Genomic DNA, 16,741 nt, shown 5'->3' on the forward strand with positions numbered 1-16,741 from the left:
TCACTTTATGTCGTATTTTTGGTTGGTGCACTTCATCATTTACTGTGTACATATGTTTGCTGTGAGTCTGTGACTTATTTACGTGTCACACTTCAAGTATATAAAGAATAAAGCACAGATTTGGTGTCAAAAAAGTTGTTTTGATCTTTAATTTTCAATAACAGACAGTTCACACACACGATACATCATCACTGATTGAGAGTGCCTCGGTGGTTTTTATGATAACCTTAAAATCAAGCCTCCCAACGCAGTTTGGGAAGTTCCCTGGACGCCAGAAATCTGCTATGGCTTCCCACTGGCTGGTTGTAGGACACGGCAAACAAATCGGGCTGGAGGGCTTTGCAGACCTTGAACGCAGTGCTCGACGCCAGTTTGAAGCTAGTCGCCAAAGCTAGCTCCCTCCACCCGACTCTCTGTGCGGCATCAAAAGTCGGCCAAACCGCCTCGAAACCGTCTTCTGCGTCGCCTGCCCCTCAACATTTGTATGTTCAATATTTATTCAGTGTTGATGAGCAGAATATTTACTTTCAAGAGTTCCATATTGTATTGTTTATTTTTCTCCGACTAGCGGAAGTAAACAAGCATGCCCCAAAACCGTACAAACACAACGCCACATCCCTCTAGTGGCTTGGCGGTGAAATACAGAGCAACGCGTTCCCTCACCGCAGAACTATTGAATGTTGAATGACGCCGTAGTCGCTACGCCGTCACCGCAACGCGGGAGTATAACTCAGGCTTAAAAAAACTCGATGTCAGGAATAGCGATCAGGCAGCATAGAATAGGATTCCAACATACACTCACAATGGATTCACACAAATATTGCGTTCTACACCACAAATGGCTAATTTGTGTACACTCCACCCCTCCCAATCACTTATCTCTATGCCCCCCCCCCCCCCCCCACACACACACACACCTCCTCTTTCTCCTTGGTCATCAGGCCCTGCACATGGTGTCAACTCGAAACACAACTAGCTAACGATAACACTATCAAATTCATAGTTAGTTTTGGCGTTCAATGTATTTCTTGTTGTTGTTTGTGCTTCATCTGTTCCTTCCTGTTCGCTGCTTTCTCCTAATAAACAAGGCATGTTGAATGATCACAATGGGAGTATGTCATACTTCCATGTGATATATTAAAATCGGACACTAAGATTTTCATTCCCCATGTTAATCAGCTGAACAAAAGGACATGTTAAAAAAAAAAAAAAAATGCTTACCTCGGCCGGGACTTATGTGTGTCCGTCCACCGAATAGTAAGTAATCACTTTGCTACCACCTCTGCTATTGGACGTGCTTAGAGTTTGCCACGAAATGCTCACTGACGCCGGGAACACACCCCTCCCAGGGGGGTTCGAAATCGGCACCTTTACTGAATTTCTCGAACATTTTTGCAAGAACTTTGCGTACTTGTGAGAAGGCACCATGTTTTATTTCTTCCTCATTAGTTAAACAAAAAAATATTGGGATAACATTTAAGAGGTACTGGAAAATTGGACTTGAAAGTCCTTAAAAAGTGCTTGAATTTGGGCAAGAGAACTGCGTACAAACCCTGTATGTGACTTTTGTAAATGTACTTCTAAAAAGAAATCTTTGCTGTTTCAGGGTAAACAGGCAGTCTCTGACCTATGGCGAGGCGGTCCAGTACGGCATGGAGAACATTTCATGGCTCAGAAGACACTCACAATGGGGAAAGTAAGTTAAAATTGTATATTCAGGAGTACAGTAGAATGCTACTCTTGTTGTGGTTAACGTGCCTCTTTCTTCTTTTAGACGGACAGTCAATTTGTTTCTGATCATCACCCAGCTTGGCTTCTGCTGCGTCTACTTTGTCTTCCTCAGCGACAATGTGAAACAGGTGACGCACACACAAAACACATGATCCATGTCACTGTGTTCTTTGACCGGTGAACTTGAATAACAGCTTCGCTCTTTGGAACTCAGATTGAAATTTTGTAAAACTTCAGTGAATTTTCGACAGGCTCTTTGCGCCACACTGAGCCCTGTTTGAACAAGTAAAAGTGGGTTTGCAGTACTGACTAATGACAGTAGATGGTGGTGCTTGTCCGTTTTTACAATGCTTCAGCTATTGTCAGCGTCTTGATATTTTAACGTACACGGGAACCACAATGTTAATTGATTCTCAAATAAAGGATTTAAGCAAACCTGTATTAAGATTTCTTATAAGGGTTTGAAGCCAAGGTTATGGTTTTGAGATGATGTTGCAAATTGCAGTGTAAATCCAGGTTTAGAGTTGTTGTTGTTGTTTTTTTTTTACCTTATGCTTTTATATCTATTCAGTGGTACATCTACTTACGAAATCAATTGGTTCTGGAAGTAGTTTCTTAACTTGAAAATTCTGTAAGTAGGGACGCGGTTTTTATGTTATGTCCTAATCTGTTCCAAACCCCCTAAAATTCAGACATAAATCTTTAATAATGCATCAAAAAATGTAACAAATACATGTTACAATCCAATTATTGCACAAAAAAACATAACATTTGAGATGTGCATAATGTAAAAAACCAAGAGTAAAGAATAAAAGTTAATACATTCATGTAAAGCTGTTGGAACACGAGGGGCGAATGAAGAGGACGCTGGGATACATATATACTAGGAGTGCAACAGTTCAGTTAGCCCACGGTTCGGTTTGAACCTCGGTTTTGGGATCACGGTTTCGGTTCGGTTTCGATTTGCGTTTTTTTTTTTTTTCTTAAACTGCCTTTATTTTGCTTTTAAGAAAATGAAATAAACACTTAAAATGTAAACATTTTCAACTGTTAAAATGCTTCTTAGCTCTTTGGCTAGTGTAGTGACTAACTACTGAAATACACACACAGTAGTAAAAAAGTTACTTGGCAAAGTAACTGGTGTTACCTTTCATGTTTTTTTTTTTTTTTTTCATTCCCCCCCAAAAAACAAAAACAAAAAAAAAACATAGTAACCTTTGCTATGTTTGGAGGTCATTTAATGTTGTGAATCAACCGTTAAAGTTGATAAAATTGCTCCCGTTTTTGCATTAGTTCCCTTCTGTCTACTTTTGACTTGTGAAAATTTTAAAACTGTTTCATCATTTAAAGATAGACTCAAGTCAAGATTTTGCCGATTTAGGAGTATTTTAGATAAAAAGTTACTTAGGTTCGCTAGGAAGGTTCACTACAACAGAGCCTTTCTGAGAAGTTTACTGCTCTAAAATGGCGGCTGTTTACTAACTCTACAGAGTCAGTCATTTCGCATGTAGTTCTATATGCATGAGATATCTAGGCGTAGATTGTAGACTGTCGGCTACAGTCAGGAAATATTGGAGCCACCTAGCCTAGCATCGCGTTAGCTACAGCGTCACAACAAACACTCTTCCCTTTCCGTGTCTCTGACTTTTCTGGCGTCATTCAACCAGCGTATTAACGCACATTGTCTCGTTGCCGAAAAGGGTGACAAAATCCGAACGGAGGGAAAAAAACGTAATGCACGAAAAACGTACAGATTTTATAACGTAACGTACGGCGTACACATTTAAAAATCAGCGCTCACTTGTACAAATTACGCCAAGACTGTACAACTTGTAATAGTGGATCGTCACAGTTAGGTAGTAGCACTCTGTAGGACGGGACGTCCAACTATCAGTGGTAAGGGCGAAACTATGTGCTTTAGCAAAATCATCTCCGATGGCTTTGCGTGCCATTTCATTAATGTCGGGGATTACGTTGTTGGAGAAATATGTCTGCGAGGGAACAATGTAACGCGGGTCAAGCGTTGCAAATAAATTAACGAAGCCCGCCGTGTGTTTTCACTGGTGTCATCTTCGGGGTAGTCCTGCTCTGAGAAAGTGATATCTGTGGGTGATGCCAGCTGAGGTGCCCGAGTCATGTTATAAGTGTTGCCATTAGCATAGGGTACAAGCGCTGAGCAATGCTTGCAAATTGTTTTATTTGATTTTTTTCAATATTTTCTCTCCCTCCGCATTGCAGTCCACGGGCAAACCGAAATGTTGCCACACCGCAGATTTGAAAGAAGCCGGTGCTTCCTCAAAATTCGGCCTCTCCACTCCTCCGCTCGCCATAGCATTTTGGTTTCTTTCTTGTTTCACTTTCACTTCGCTCGTAAGCGAGAGAGGGCATTTCTCTGCTTCGATTACACTGGTGCTTGACAGCGATCGGACATTTACTTGCGGGGCGGGAATTTCTCCACAGCTGTGCTTCACGTCACACGCAGGCACACAGAGCTCGACCAATTCATTCCACAAGCGTTCGGAATAAATTAATTGCAAAACCGAAAAGGCGCGGTTCATAAAGACTTATTGAACCGTACAAGGCGAACCGTATGGTTCGGCTTTGAACCGCAAACCATTGCACTGCTAATATATACACATACAGTACAGGTCCCTATTAGCCAATTGGATGCCAGGAATGCTAGGCAATAGCCAATGGCAGAGTAGCTGGAAATATGTTACGTTCATTAAACTCTGGGTGCTACGAGTGCTAGCCATACTGAATTTTTACATTTTTTATCCTGATATTTTGTTCTTAACAAGAGGCAATATTTTCCTGTCGAGGCATGTCTTAACCTGAAAATTATGTATGTGAGACGTTCTTAAGTAGAGGTACCACTGTACTTGTATATCGTAATTTCCAGGAGAAAGACTCTACTTTTTTCCCCTCATTATGAATCCTGCGGCTTATTTGTTGATTTGTTTGGGTTAATAGGCAACACTTTATTTGACAGCGGCGTCATAACACTGCCATAAGACCGGAATAATTATGGCATGACACTATCATGTAGAGCTGGGAATCTTTGGGCACCTAACGATTCGATTACAATTACGATTCAGAGGTTCCGATTCGATTATAAAACGATTATTGATGCACCCACCCTCCTTTTTTTTTTTTTTTTTTTTAATTAAATGTTTTGTACATTAGTTCCAAAATTGTTCAAAAATCCTCTCAGGCTAAACCAAACTACTATTTCAGTATCAAGTTAACATATAGCAGTAAACAAATATACAAAAATAACAGTAAATAAAAAACTCCAGTCCCCATTCTGTAACAGCAGCTTTAAACTACATTCAATTAATTTAATGTTGTGAATCAACTGTTAAAGTTGTTAAAATTGCTCCCGTTATTCCATAATTTCCCTTTTGTCTACTTTCGACATGTGAAAGTTTTAAAACAATTTTAAAGATAGATTCAAGTCAATATTTTACCGATTTAGGAGTATTTTAGATAAAAAGTTAATTAGGTTTGCTTGGAAGGTTCGCTACAACAGTCTTGCAGGGAAGTGTACTGCTTTAAGATGGCGGCCGTTTACTAACGCAGGCATCTAGCTTTTTGTAGATGTGCTGCTCACGCTACCGAATCAATGGTGCATCTAGTCCTATAAAAATGATATCTACCATTACATTATGTGGATGACGTACTTTATAGCAGCTTTTCGGCAGCAGTCAGGTATGTTGTTGTGTTTTTTTATCTCGTGGCATGAGTTGAGCTAGAGCCGTGAGTTGAGCATTGGCATTACCCGAGGGACTGGGTATTGAGAAGCATGATGTTTAGCTACTCTCGCCCCGTTCCTCGTTGACCGCGCGGCGAGCTGAGTGTGTTGTACTTCCGCTTTACTTGGCATATTTCAATAATCGGAATTTGGATGTTTGTGAATCGTTCTCGAATCTTCCACGGCCGAATCGCGAATAATCTAAGAATCGGAAATTTTGCACACCTCTACTATCATGGGCATTAATGAATGCCTATGACAGATGTCATTAAGTGTCATTTGGCAAATTATGTCATTAAGTCCATTTATGTCCGGCTCGGATTCAAAAGTGAGATAATTTGCCAGATGACACAAAATGTCATCCGTCATAAGCATTCATTAATGCTCATGGTAGTGTCATGTAAGGATGCAACAATACTCGGTTTTATATTGAACCGTTTGATACGCCCCCTTCATTTCAATACGCAAAAAAACATTCGATCCAAATGAAAAGCTCCCAAAATGTATTTTCCGAATTAATTTTTGTCGTCTCTCTTGCTAAAATGTCCGGGGCAGCTTTGCCTTGAAAAAACAAACTAGCACCCCCGCTCCTCCCCCACACTGCCTGAAAGGTGGGAGGTGTGGCGCACGAGGATCATTGCCCGTGAAGAAAGGCAGAAACTTCAACTTTCAATGTCGTACAGATCCGTTGTTTGCAAGCATTTTGGGTGAGCTGATATGCTATCCACACTTGTACATATTTAACAAAGACTGTCTTTACGGATACGTACAACAAAGTCCGGCAATATATCGTTGCCGACTTGGCTGCTACGTACAACCTCGCTTTGACAATAGACAGCTGGACACCATGGGACGACACTGAGAGCTATTTCACGGTTACATGATGAACAATGAGTAGCAAATTAAGAGCATTGTACTTTAACCCTTGAGAGTCGAAGGACGCGCCGGCGCGTCCTCAGTGCACGTCGTCTTTGAAGCGCCCTCACGTTTTAATTACGTCACCCACTTGCCGTTGGTTGGTCTCGTTTTAAAGTGCGAAAGTTGCGGTTTACTCTCGTTATTATTTGAAGTCAATCGACCAACTAAAACGTGAGATATTGTCATTTAAGTTTTATAGTTTTATTGTCCTCTCAAAAAAACATTAAAACGCTACATGGATCATTTGTTTATGTCTATATTTCCATCATTTCTTGTCCTTTTTCAAAACGGAAGCTCCATGAAAAAAACACAAATCAAACAAACCCTTTCGAAGTCACAGTGGAAGCACAAAATGTTTTTTTTTTTTTTTAAATAAATATAACTGCGGTGCGAGGTTCCACCGAACGAGAGGGAGGAGTGTTCTGAAGCAGCGAGGTGGCGAGCGACGGCCGTTTGGATCGAGCAGCGACTTTGTGTGACTTTGAGAATGAACGGGAAACTAAATTTAGCGCAAGCAATTGTGCTTTTTGATCAACTTGAGGAAGAGGATGGTCCAAATTCGTCATCATCGTCTTCTTCGGAAGAGTCCTCGAGTGAAGATAGTGACGGATTTGAACACGTGGGTGACGCCATCGACGAGCAGAGGTAAGCAAACTCACTTTTTTTTTTTTTTTATGCTGAAAAAGTTTCTTTTGATATTGCAAGACAAAGTTAATTTTGATGCAATATAAGTGTGTGTTTGTGTATATAATGATAAAATGTGCATATCAGATCAAAGTCGTACGTGCACTGTGTGTATCCAAGGCAGGAATTTATAATTGTGGTGTTCTTCTTTCTATATGAAGATTAGGGATGTAGCACATATTCAGCTATGGTATTCTTTCTATTGTCATACATATAGATTTCCATTATTATTTATTGCTGTATATATTTTTATTTTATACTTTATTATTTTCATAAATACTGACTTTTTTTCCATGTACATTTATAGTGACAATGAAAGTAAAGTGAAATGAAAATGGAAGGGTGGAAAGAGGACCGACACCCCATGGAACTGTGGGCTGTGTGATGTCGCCCTGTGTCTAATTCCAGGACGAAACTGCTTTTCGGAGTGGCATGCCTGAAAATTTTTTTAACTTGTTTATTGTAAATATTTTTTAAAATACTTTTTTTCCAATGTTATACATATTTTTTTTCCCCACAATCAGTCTTCTCAATTTGTGTATATAAATGTGTGTTCAAGAAGCTTGATTGTGTGTACATAGTTTTCATCAGGTGATGGGCCGCAATACCTAAACTCATAAAGAGATGGCCTCTAAACACTTTTTGTGTTAGATGGTATATATTTTTTCACTGTTCGGTCTGCTGTATATAACCTGTTTTGACTAGAGCATGTATAAAGGCAAAAAACGCCTATGGCTATACCTGTTGTTTATGTCGAATTGTCAAATATAAGACTATTCATTCTAAATTTTTTTGGTTCAGTGTTCATCCTCACATGTTGAATAAATATTACAAAGTTTCAAAACGGTTCGTTACGCATGTTTGGTTGTCAATTGGACATCAATATTAAACATTTTGACAAAACGATTTTGGAATTTTTGGTCTTTTTGGGCCCAAAATGATGATTTATAATTGGTCTGTGAAGGAAACAACAGTTTGGACATGAAGTTCAAGGTGTCACAAAAAAAGGGACCAAACCAGGCCATCGTAAACAATTCTTTCTTTGAAATATAAAGGCAACTTCAAAGGCATGCAAAATCAGACAAAATAGGCCCAGACCTTAAAGGGTTAAACTCGCCATGTTTATGAAAGTCGATTGTCAAATGCTGGTGTTGTGCTGTAATGAGCAGACGTAACTTCTGTGGCATTTGTTAACTTTTTTAATGCCCGACAACACTCGCGTGCACACACTCGATATCATCAAATAGCAACCTTGATATGCTAAGTTAGACCCACCAAGTCCCATGCCAATGGCCGCGTGAGCCCAGAGTGATCATGGGACGCGTTGTCCATATACTACATCGATGAATTAAAAACTGCCATGACTGAATGGAAGTTAAGCAGGCCAAATCAATCCATACCAGTGACTTTAGATAATGCTTCAAATATTGTTAATTCAGTACGTAACAAAGAAGGACTCGGACCACTAATAGGATGTTTTTCTCATGTGGTTAACATATAGTGGGGCAAATAAGTATTTAGTCAACCACTAATTGTGCAAGTTCTCCATCTTGAAAATATTAGCGAGGCCAGTAATTGTCAACATGGGTAAACCTCAACCATGAGAGACAGAATGTGGAAAAAAAACCCAGAAAATCACATTGTTTGATTTTTAAAGAATTTATTTGGTGGAAAATAAGTATTTGGTCAATACCAAAAGTTCATCTCAGTACTTTGTTATGTACACTTTGTTGGCAATAACGGAGGCCAAACGTTTTCTGTAACTCTTCACACACTGTTGCTGGTATTTTGGCCCCTCTAGAGCAGTGATGTTTTGGGGCTGTCGTTGGGCAACACAGACTTTCAACTCCCTCCACAGATTTTCTATGGGGTTGAGATCTGGAGACTGGTGAGGCAACTCCAGGTCCTCCCTTGTTGCCTTGGCTGTGTGTTTGGGATCATTGTCATGCTGAAAGACCCAGCCACGTCTCATCTTCAATGCCCTTGCTGACGGAAGGAGATTTTCACTCAAAATCTCTCCATACATGGCCCCATTCATTCTTTCCTTTACAGAGTTCAGTCGTCCTGGTCGCTTTGCAGAAAAACTGCCCCAAAGCATGATGTTTCCACCCCCATGCTTCACAGTGGGTATGGTGTTGTTCGGATGCAATTCAGTAGTCTTTCTCCTCCAAACACAAGAACCTGAGTTTCTACCAAAAAGTTCTATTTTGGTTTCATCTGACCATAACACATTCTCCCAGTCCTCTTCTGGATCATCCAAATGCTCTCTAGTGAACCGCAGACTGGCCTGGACGTGTACTTTCTTCAGCAGGGCGACACGTCTGGCAGTGCAGGATTTGAGTCCCTGGCGGCGCATTGTGTTTCTGATAGTAGCCTTTGTTACTGTGGTCCCAGCTCTCTGTAGGTCATTCACTAGGTCCCCCCATGTGGTTCTGGAATTTTTGCTCACCGTTCTTGTTATCATTTTGACTCTGGTGTCCTTCGACAGCTCTTTGGTCTTGGCCATAGTGGAGTGTGACTGACTGAGGTTGTGGACAGGTGTCTTTTATACCGATAAGAGTTAAAAACAGGTGCCATTAATACAGGTAACGACTGGAGCCTCGTTAGATGAAGTTAGAACTCTTTGACAGCCAGAAATCTTGCTTGTTTGTAGGTGACCAAATACGTATTTTCCACTCTAATTTGGAAATAAATTCTTTAAAAATCAAACATTGTGATTTTCTGTTTTTTTTCCCCCACATTCTGTCTCTCATGGTTGAGGTTTAGCCATTTTGAAAATTAAAGATCTCTCTAATCTTTTCAAGTAGGAGAACTTGCACAATTAGTGGTTGACTAAATGCTTATTTGCCCCACTGTTTATCAGTATCAGTATCGGATTTTTGGAGTTATACAATATTATTAGGATATCTGTTAAAAAGTCATATTTGGACAAGTCTACTGAAAATACCGTTTGTAGATACATTCGTATGTAGAGGTACCACTGTATGTGAAAACCAGAGGTTGCGCTAGACTTTTTCATTGTCTGTCATTTTGACTGACAGGGTCATAAAAATACGGTCATAATCTATTTTTACCCGTCAATTAAATTTTTAAAATGATGATAATGACATTGTGGTGACCCTTTGTTTGGCATAATTCACCTTCCGTACTTGTGTGTCCATTTGGCCGAGCGCGTTACCGGCTACGACAGTCACGTGACAGAGACACTTAAGAGCCGCGCGCGGTCCCCTCACCATCCACTCGCTCTCGCTATATGATTGGCCGAAGAGTCGAAATGCTCTCCCGTGAAATGCCCGTTTAAAAATGTTCCCGTTGTTACTTCTTGCGTTCGCTTATAAGTGCCCATTTAAAAAGGAAAAGCGATGGATGATACTACACACAGAGCGTATTATTAACAAATGTTAAAGTTGTATAATCATATAGCGAGAATAAGGAACGTCACTGACAAGCGCAGGCCCCCGCGAGTGGGTAGTGAGGGGTCTAGGATAGTGCGCCTACAGCTAACAAGACTCTTAAAGTGATCCTCGATTTTAAAGACATGTAGGCTCTAATAAATCACAATTGTTCTCTTGTATTAAAATATGTCGTTAGAAACACATAAAATGTTAAATCAATGGAAATATTTTATAATATTTAGTGCGTATTTTGACCGATAGTTGGCGCCATGTTCTGCGGGCGCGGAGTGATGACGTAGATGATATTTTTCCAATTGTGTAGCCGTGTGTACAACAACTGTGTATTACTGGCTTAACTCGCGAAGTAAAATGCCACGATGTGCTGCTTATGGATGCAATTTCGAGTCAAATGGAAACAAGGAGAGTGATGCGAGTTTCCACAAATTTCCTGTTGACAAGAAGAGGAGAAAGGTTTGGGAAAATGCCTGTAGACAAGCAAATCTTCCCAAACAACCAAGGCTTTGTTGTCGCCATTTTTCTCCTACCGCGTTTGAGGATTTTAGTAGATGACAACTAATGAAAGATCTCATCGGAGCGGCTAGATATAAGCGCAGACTAAAACCAAATGCTGTTGCAACTATTTTCCCGCACAAGAAGCCTCAGCCTGCTCGAATATCGAGTGAAATGCGCGCAATGAAGCGAGACGGACGAGACACTCTGGCCGCCCTCTTAAGCACCCAAGCCGCTCCTGTCGCTACAGCGGGAGGCGAACCTTCGGGCGTACCGCTAGTCACAGAGGAAGCTAATAATTCACCTCTACTGTCAGTTCATCAGGCAGTGTGTGTTCAGTATTCAGCTAATATGAGTGATGCTGCCACTCAAACTGATCAAAGCACGTCCAATGCAATTCATTCAATGCAACACAAATGTCCCAACCCCATTGATAAAGCAATAAATTCTCATCGCCGGAATGGCATACATTTGAAGTCAAAATCCATTTTCGGGGACTCCCTCTGAAAGCTCATCGCGAGAATGGCAAGAGTGCCAAACAGTAATCAGAGAAAAGGGTGGCTACTTTGAAGATACTAGAATATCACACGTTTTTAGTTATTTCACCTTTTTTCTAAGTACACAATACACACGTGTGCATTTGTAGCAAGTTATAACAGAATTCACCGGCGGAAATTATGTTGGCACGTTGTGTGGTTGGGGGGGGGGGGTACTTTGTGAATGGAACAGCTGGAAATAACTGTTACCTTCCGCGGGTCGCATGCCAGACAGACATTGCTATTTCTTGCAGCCTAAATGTCAATAAAACAACGCGGATTAGCTCCGTGGTTTGATACTCCACATCCTTCCCTAGCTCGCCACACATTCATAGTTTTATTGCCTTCAGTGAGAGTTTATAATGTCAATGGTCAAGAAAATAAAAAGGCAGGAATGCCAATGTGTTTTGGCCTATACTCTATGTAAAGCATACGACAGCTCTGGATGCTAACAATCTACACAATTATATTGGAATGAGTTTGATGACGCAATAACTCACCTTGAAGATCTGCTGACAAAAACCTGAGTTCTCGACAACATACGCTCTCTCGCTCCGTTGTCATCGAGATGCACTTGCCGCAAGTACACCAGAAGTTTAGCCCAACTCTTGCCTCATCAGGTATTTCTTGCTCTGCATTTCGCCTTTGCTGCTCGTCTTGTGAACGACCGACAGTGCTGTCCTGCTCTTCACTTTTCCGCTCTGGTTCAAATTGGAAGGGAAGAACTGACGAGATGTTGCTAATGAATGACACGCTGAAGTCGAGAGAAGTCCGGCAGCGGGATTTGTGACGTCACAGCACTGCGACGTCAACAACCATGGCGAACAATCAGTTAAAATAATTTTACAAATTTTATTAAAACGAAAACATTAAGAGGGATTTAATGTCAAATTATTATAACTCATACTAAGATGTATCTTTTAAGAATTACTTGTCTTAAAACTAGAGGATCACTTTAACATTGCATACCGCTTCAACATATTCAATAGTATTTAGTTTTCATTCATTTTAAATTAATATTCTGTCCGAACAAGCTTAACAGAGAATCCACACCGTGCCATCACACATCAAGCAGATGAATATGTAACTTTTTCTCCGCAGTGACAAAAACAGCTAACTGTGGCCCCAGTAGTTAGGTAGCCTACCATATGTAGCATATGGAACAATGAAATTAACAGTTCACCTGCTGCGGCCTGAATGTAGTCTCACACTTTCCTCCTGGTGCGCATGGACTTGAATTGCATGCCCACTTGTGTAGTCCCTGTTTTTTCACCTCTTTTATCAACACCATCGTCGTTTTGGGGCTTTTTGAAGAAACTTCGGACACTCAGTTGCCTTGACATTTTTCAGAATAAGGCCAACGACGTCATGCATCAAGAGAGACAATAGCTAATTAATAAGCTCACTCGCCACCCTGTGGTCTGGGGTGTGAATTGCAACCGGTCAAAATGACGGATGGATTTCAGTTTTTTCCGTCACCGTTCTAAAAAATCGGTCAACGACGGAAAATATTCGGTTAACGCGACCCCTGGTGAAAACATCATTTACCTTACCTAACATACCCTAATCTTACTGATGCATGTTTAATTTGATTTTAATTTTTTTTTTTTTTTTTTTAATCCGCACATCCCGCGATGAGACTATTGCGCACATCGCATTGGTGATGTTCAAATGATGTACAGTGGGGCAAATAAGTACTTAAGTCAACCACTAATTGTGCAAGTTCTCCCACTTGAAAATATTAAGAGGCCTGTAATTGTCAACATGGTTAAACCTCAACCATGAGAGACAGAATGTGGAAAAAAACCTAGAAAATCACATTGTTTGATATTTAAAGAATTTATTTGCAAATCATGGTGGAAAATAAGTATTTGGTCAATACCAAAAGTTCATCTCAATACTTTGTTATGTACCCTTTGTTGGCAATAACGGAGGCCAAACGTTTTCTGTAACTCTTCACAAGCTTTTCACACACTGTTGCTGGTATTTTGGCCCATTCCTCCATGCAGATCTCCTCTAGAGCAGTGATGTTTTGGGGCTGTCGTTGGGCAACACAGACTTGCCAATGTGATTTTCTGTTTTTTTTTCCACATTCGGTCTCTCATGGTTGAGGTTTACTCATGTTGACAATCACAGGCCTCTCTAATATTTTCAAGCGGGAAAACTTGCACAATTAGTGGTTGACTATATACTTATTTGCCTCACTGTATCATGCAGGCCTACTGTTATGTGCTTGTAATATATTAAGTGTTTTCCTTTTTTGGCAGGTGGTAGAAGCGGCCAATGCCACAACTTTCAACTGCCACATGAACTTCAGCAACCAGACGCAAGTGCTGGTGCCCAGCTTTGACTCGCGACTCTACATGCTCTGCTTCCTGCCCGCCTTCATTCTCCTCGTCTTCACACCCAACCTCAAGTACCTGGCGCCGCTCTCGCTCATCGCCAACCTGGTCATGGCTGCCAGCCTTGTCCTCATCTACTTTTACTCCATCATGGTAAAAACCACGAAATTTAAAAAGCTTTACAGCGTTCACGCGTCATCAACCTGCGTAAGGCTCATTTGTCGAAATTCTGTGAATGCCTCTAAGATTTGTCTGCCGGACATTTACATAAAAATCTATTTGTTCACTTTGACACTTAAAGTGGTCGGGCTCAGGCGGTCACTCGGAAGTAGTTAGAACATTTAAATGGATGAGGTAATTTTTCCTCCTTCTGGCAGATGACATTTAAGAAAAAGAGCATTGATTAGCTCATTTTTTTGCTGGCTGAAATATAAATGGCTAGAACTTTTTTGAATTATTCAAAGAAACGAGCTGTCTTATCAATGGACGTTTTGTCAGAGACGGGGCTATGTGAACTTTAAAACCAAATCTAAATACTCAGAGAAAGAAAACGAGGTGTATGCTTCCCGTAAGATTAGTTTTAAGCTAAGTTAATGTTTCAAATACTCTAATGCAGTTGACTATAAGATGCACCAAATAAATTTTTCAAGAAGACAGTATACAGGTAGTCCCCGGGTTACGACATACTAGACTTACGTGAATTCGACTTTAAAAAGGTGGCGTCTCGTCCGCCATTTTGTCTCCTGTACCTTATTCTACCTCACAGTATCTTATTTTTTACTTTATTAATATGACGTGTTGTGTCCTCACTCAACGTGAAGTTGTTCAGCTTGACAGACTGCAAACAAAGCAATTGTGCTTTTTGAAGCTTTTTACTTTCTTTTGACAATTTGTAAAGCTGTAACGCATATATTTACACGTCTGTTCAAAACGACACGCATTTTAACAATAAAACACTCAACACAAAACAATTGGTGTTCAAATGTCAATATAGTCTGATCAATATGTAGGTTCATTAGAGTAAGTTAGCCTAATTTCCCTCACAAAAGTCTTCTAGCTTAAATGCTATGAATGCTAACGTATTTACAATTCTCATGGCAGATTGCTTACACGTAACTCCACAAACTGTAGCTCTAAACTTAATTACAAATGCATACACAAATATTAGCTGAAGCCATTTATGTGGGCCAAGCTAGAGCGCAGCTATCCTTTATCCATGTGAGATGTCTGAGTGCTCCTCTATGGAAGCTTTATTGAACAAAAGTCCAGCCAGACCCAACGCTGCCACCGGAGGGCAGTTTATCCTCCACCATTAAACAAAATACAATACTTTTGGACATTTTGGGAGTGATAGCCGAAAACCAAAAGTGGTATTTGCCATGTGACAAAATTGATTTTGCCATGTGGCATTTTTTTGCCATGTGGCAAAATGGATTTTGCCATGTTTTTTTGCAATGTGGCAAAATTTATTTTGCCATGTGGCATTTTTTTGACATCTGGAAAAAATGGATTTTACCTTTTTTGCTACACACACAAAAAATGCCACATGGCAAAATCAATTTTGCCACATGGCAAAAAAAAGCCACATGGCAAAATCAGTTTTGCCACATGGCAAAAAAAATGTCACATGACAAACAAAGCAAAATCAATTTTGCCACATGGCAAAAAAAGCCGCATGGCAGAATCCATTATGACACATGGCAAACACCACTTTTCGTTCTCGGCGCTGCTGCTTTTTGGATAGTTATTTTGAATTTTTAAAGAGTTAATTGACTTATGCCGAAATTCGGGTTACGTCACAAGCGTTGTAACGGAATTCGTTCGCAATCCGGGGGACTACCTGTACTATACTTCTTATAAAGGGATTTTGCCATGTGGCAAAATGGAATTTGCCATGTGGCAATTTTTTTTTTCTACATGTGGCAAAATGGATTTTGTCTTTTTGCTACACACACAAAAAATGCCACATGGCAAAATCCATTTTGCCACATGGCAAAATCCATTTTGCCACATGGCAAAAAATATGCCACCTGGCAAAATCCATTTTGCCACATGGCAAAAAAATGCCACGTGGCAAGCAAAAAAAATGCCACATGGCAAAATGAATGTTGACACATAGCAAAAAAAATGCAACATGGCAGAATCCCATTTGACACATGGCAAATACCACTTTTCATTCCCGGAACTGCTGCTTTTCGGATAGTTATTTTGAATTTTCAAGGGTTAATTGACTTAACGCGGAACTTTCGTCGCCAGCGTCGGAACAGAACTCGTTCGCAACCTGGGGACTACCTGTACTATACTTCTTATACTATACTACACTATGCTAGCTTAACCTAGCCCTGTAGTCATTTGGAGCACATTGATGCCAAAATATGCCATATCTAATGCCATTTTTATGTGTTTATGTACGAGTGTGAGTCCCCACTCCAGCAGAGAGCTACTTTACTTACAGAAGGAAAGCGAGAAAAAATCGGCGCAAATTAATGCTGATGACAAGTAGTTTATCGGGCCCTGGAAAGCAAAATTGATTTAGTAAATATATTGATAGGCCTAAAAATAAAAATAGCCTAAAACCTAAAAAATAAAAATAGCCTAAAAAGGCAGGTCTATGATATACATCCGCTAGATCCGCTACATCTGATAGATACATCCGCTGCATTTATGGCATGGTAGTCACGCAAGACTCTGACTGCCAGATGTTTCATCCGGGGCTGCGTCACTGACACTGTGCGGCATCCCTTCGGTAATATTTAACTACTGCTTGTAAAGCAAGAGGGTCGCTAAATGACTATTAAATATTTATACACTTCAAATTACTCCTATAAACACATTTTACATATACACATAGCACGGACTTCATTACATGGG

The 16,741-nt window shown here is 40.4% G+C and overlaps 1 protein-coding gene across 2 annotated transcripts in view; it reads left to right on the top strand.

The window, feature by feature from the left end:
- Positions 1 to 16,741, top strand: part of slc36a1 (solute carrier family 36 member 1) — a 113,757-nt gene that overhangs the window by 28,151 nt on the left and 68,865 nt on the right. For both annotated transcript variants that reach the window (XM_057849917.1, XM_057849916.1), the window contains exons 6-8: positions 1,607 to 1,696; positions 1,775 to 1,859; positions 13,796 to 14,023. In XM_057849917.1, coding sequence (XP_057705900.1) covers positions 1,607 to 1,696; positions 1,775 to 1,859; positions 13,796 to 14,023 — 403 coding nt within the window. The remainder of the gene's footprint in view (positions 1 to 1,606; positions 1,697 to 1,774; positions 1,860 to 13,795; positions 14,024 to 16,741) is intronic.

This window comes from Corythoichthys intestinalis, chromosome 11 (genome assembly GCF_030265065.1).
Source record: "Corythoichthys intestinalis isolate RoL2023-P3 chromosome 11, ASM3026506v1, whole genome shotgun sequence".
Classification (NCBI taxonomy): domain Eukaryota; kingdom Metazoa; phylum Chordata; class Actinopteri; order Syngnathiformes; family Syngnathidae; genus Corythoichthys; species Corythoichthys intestinalis.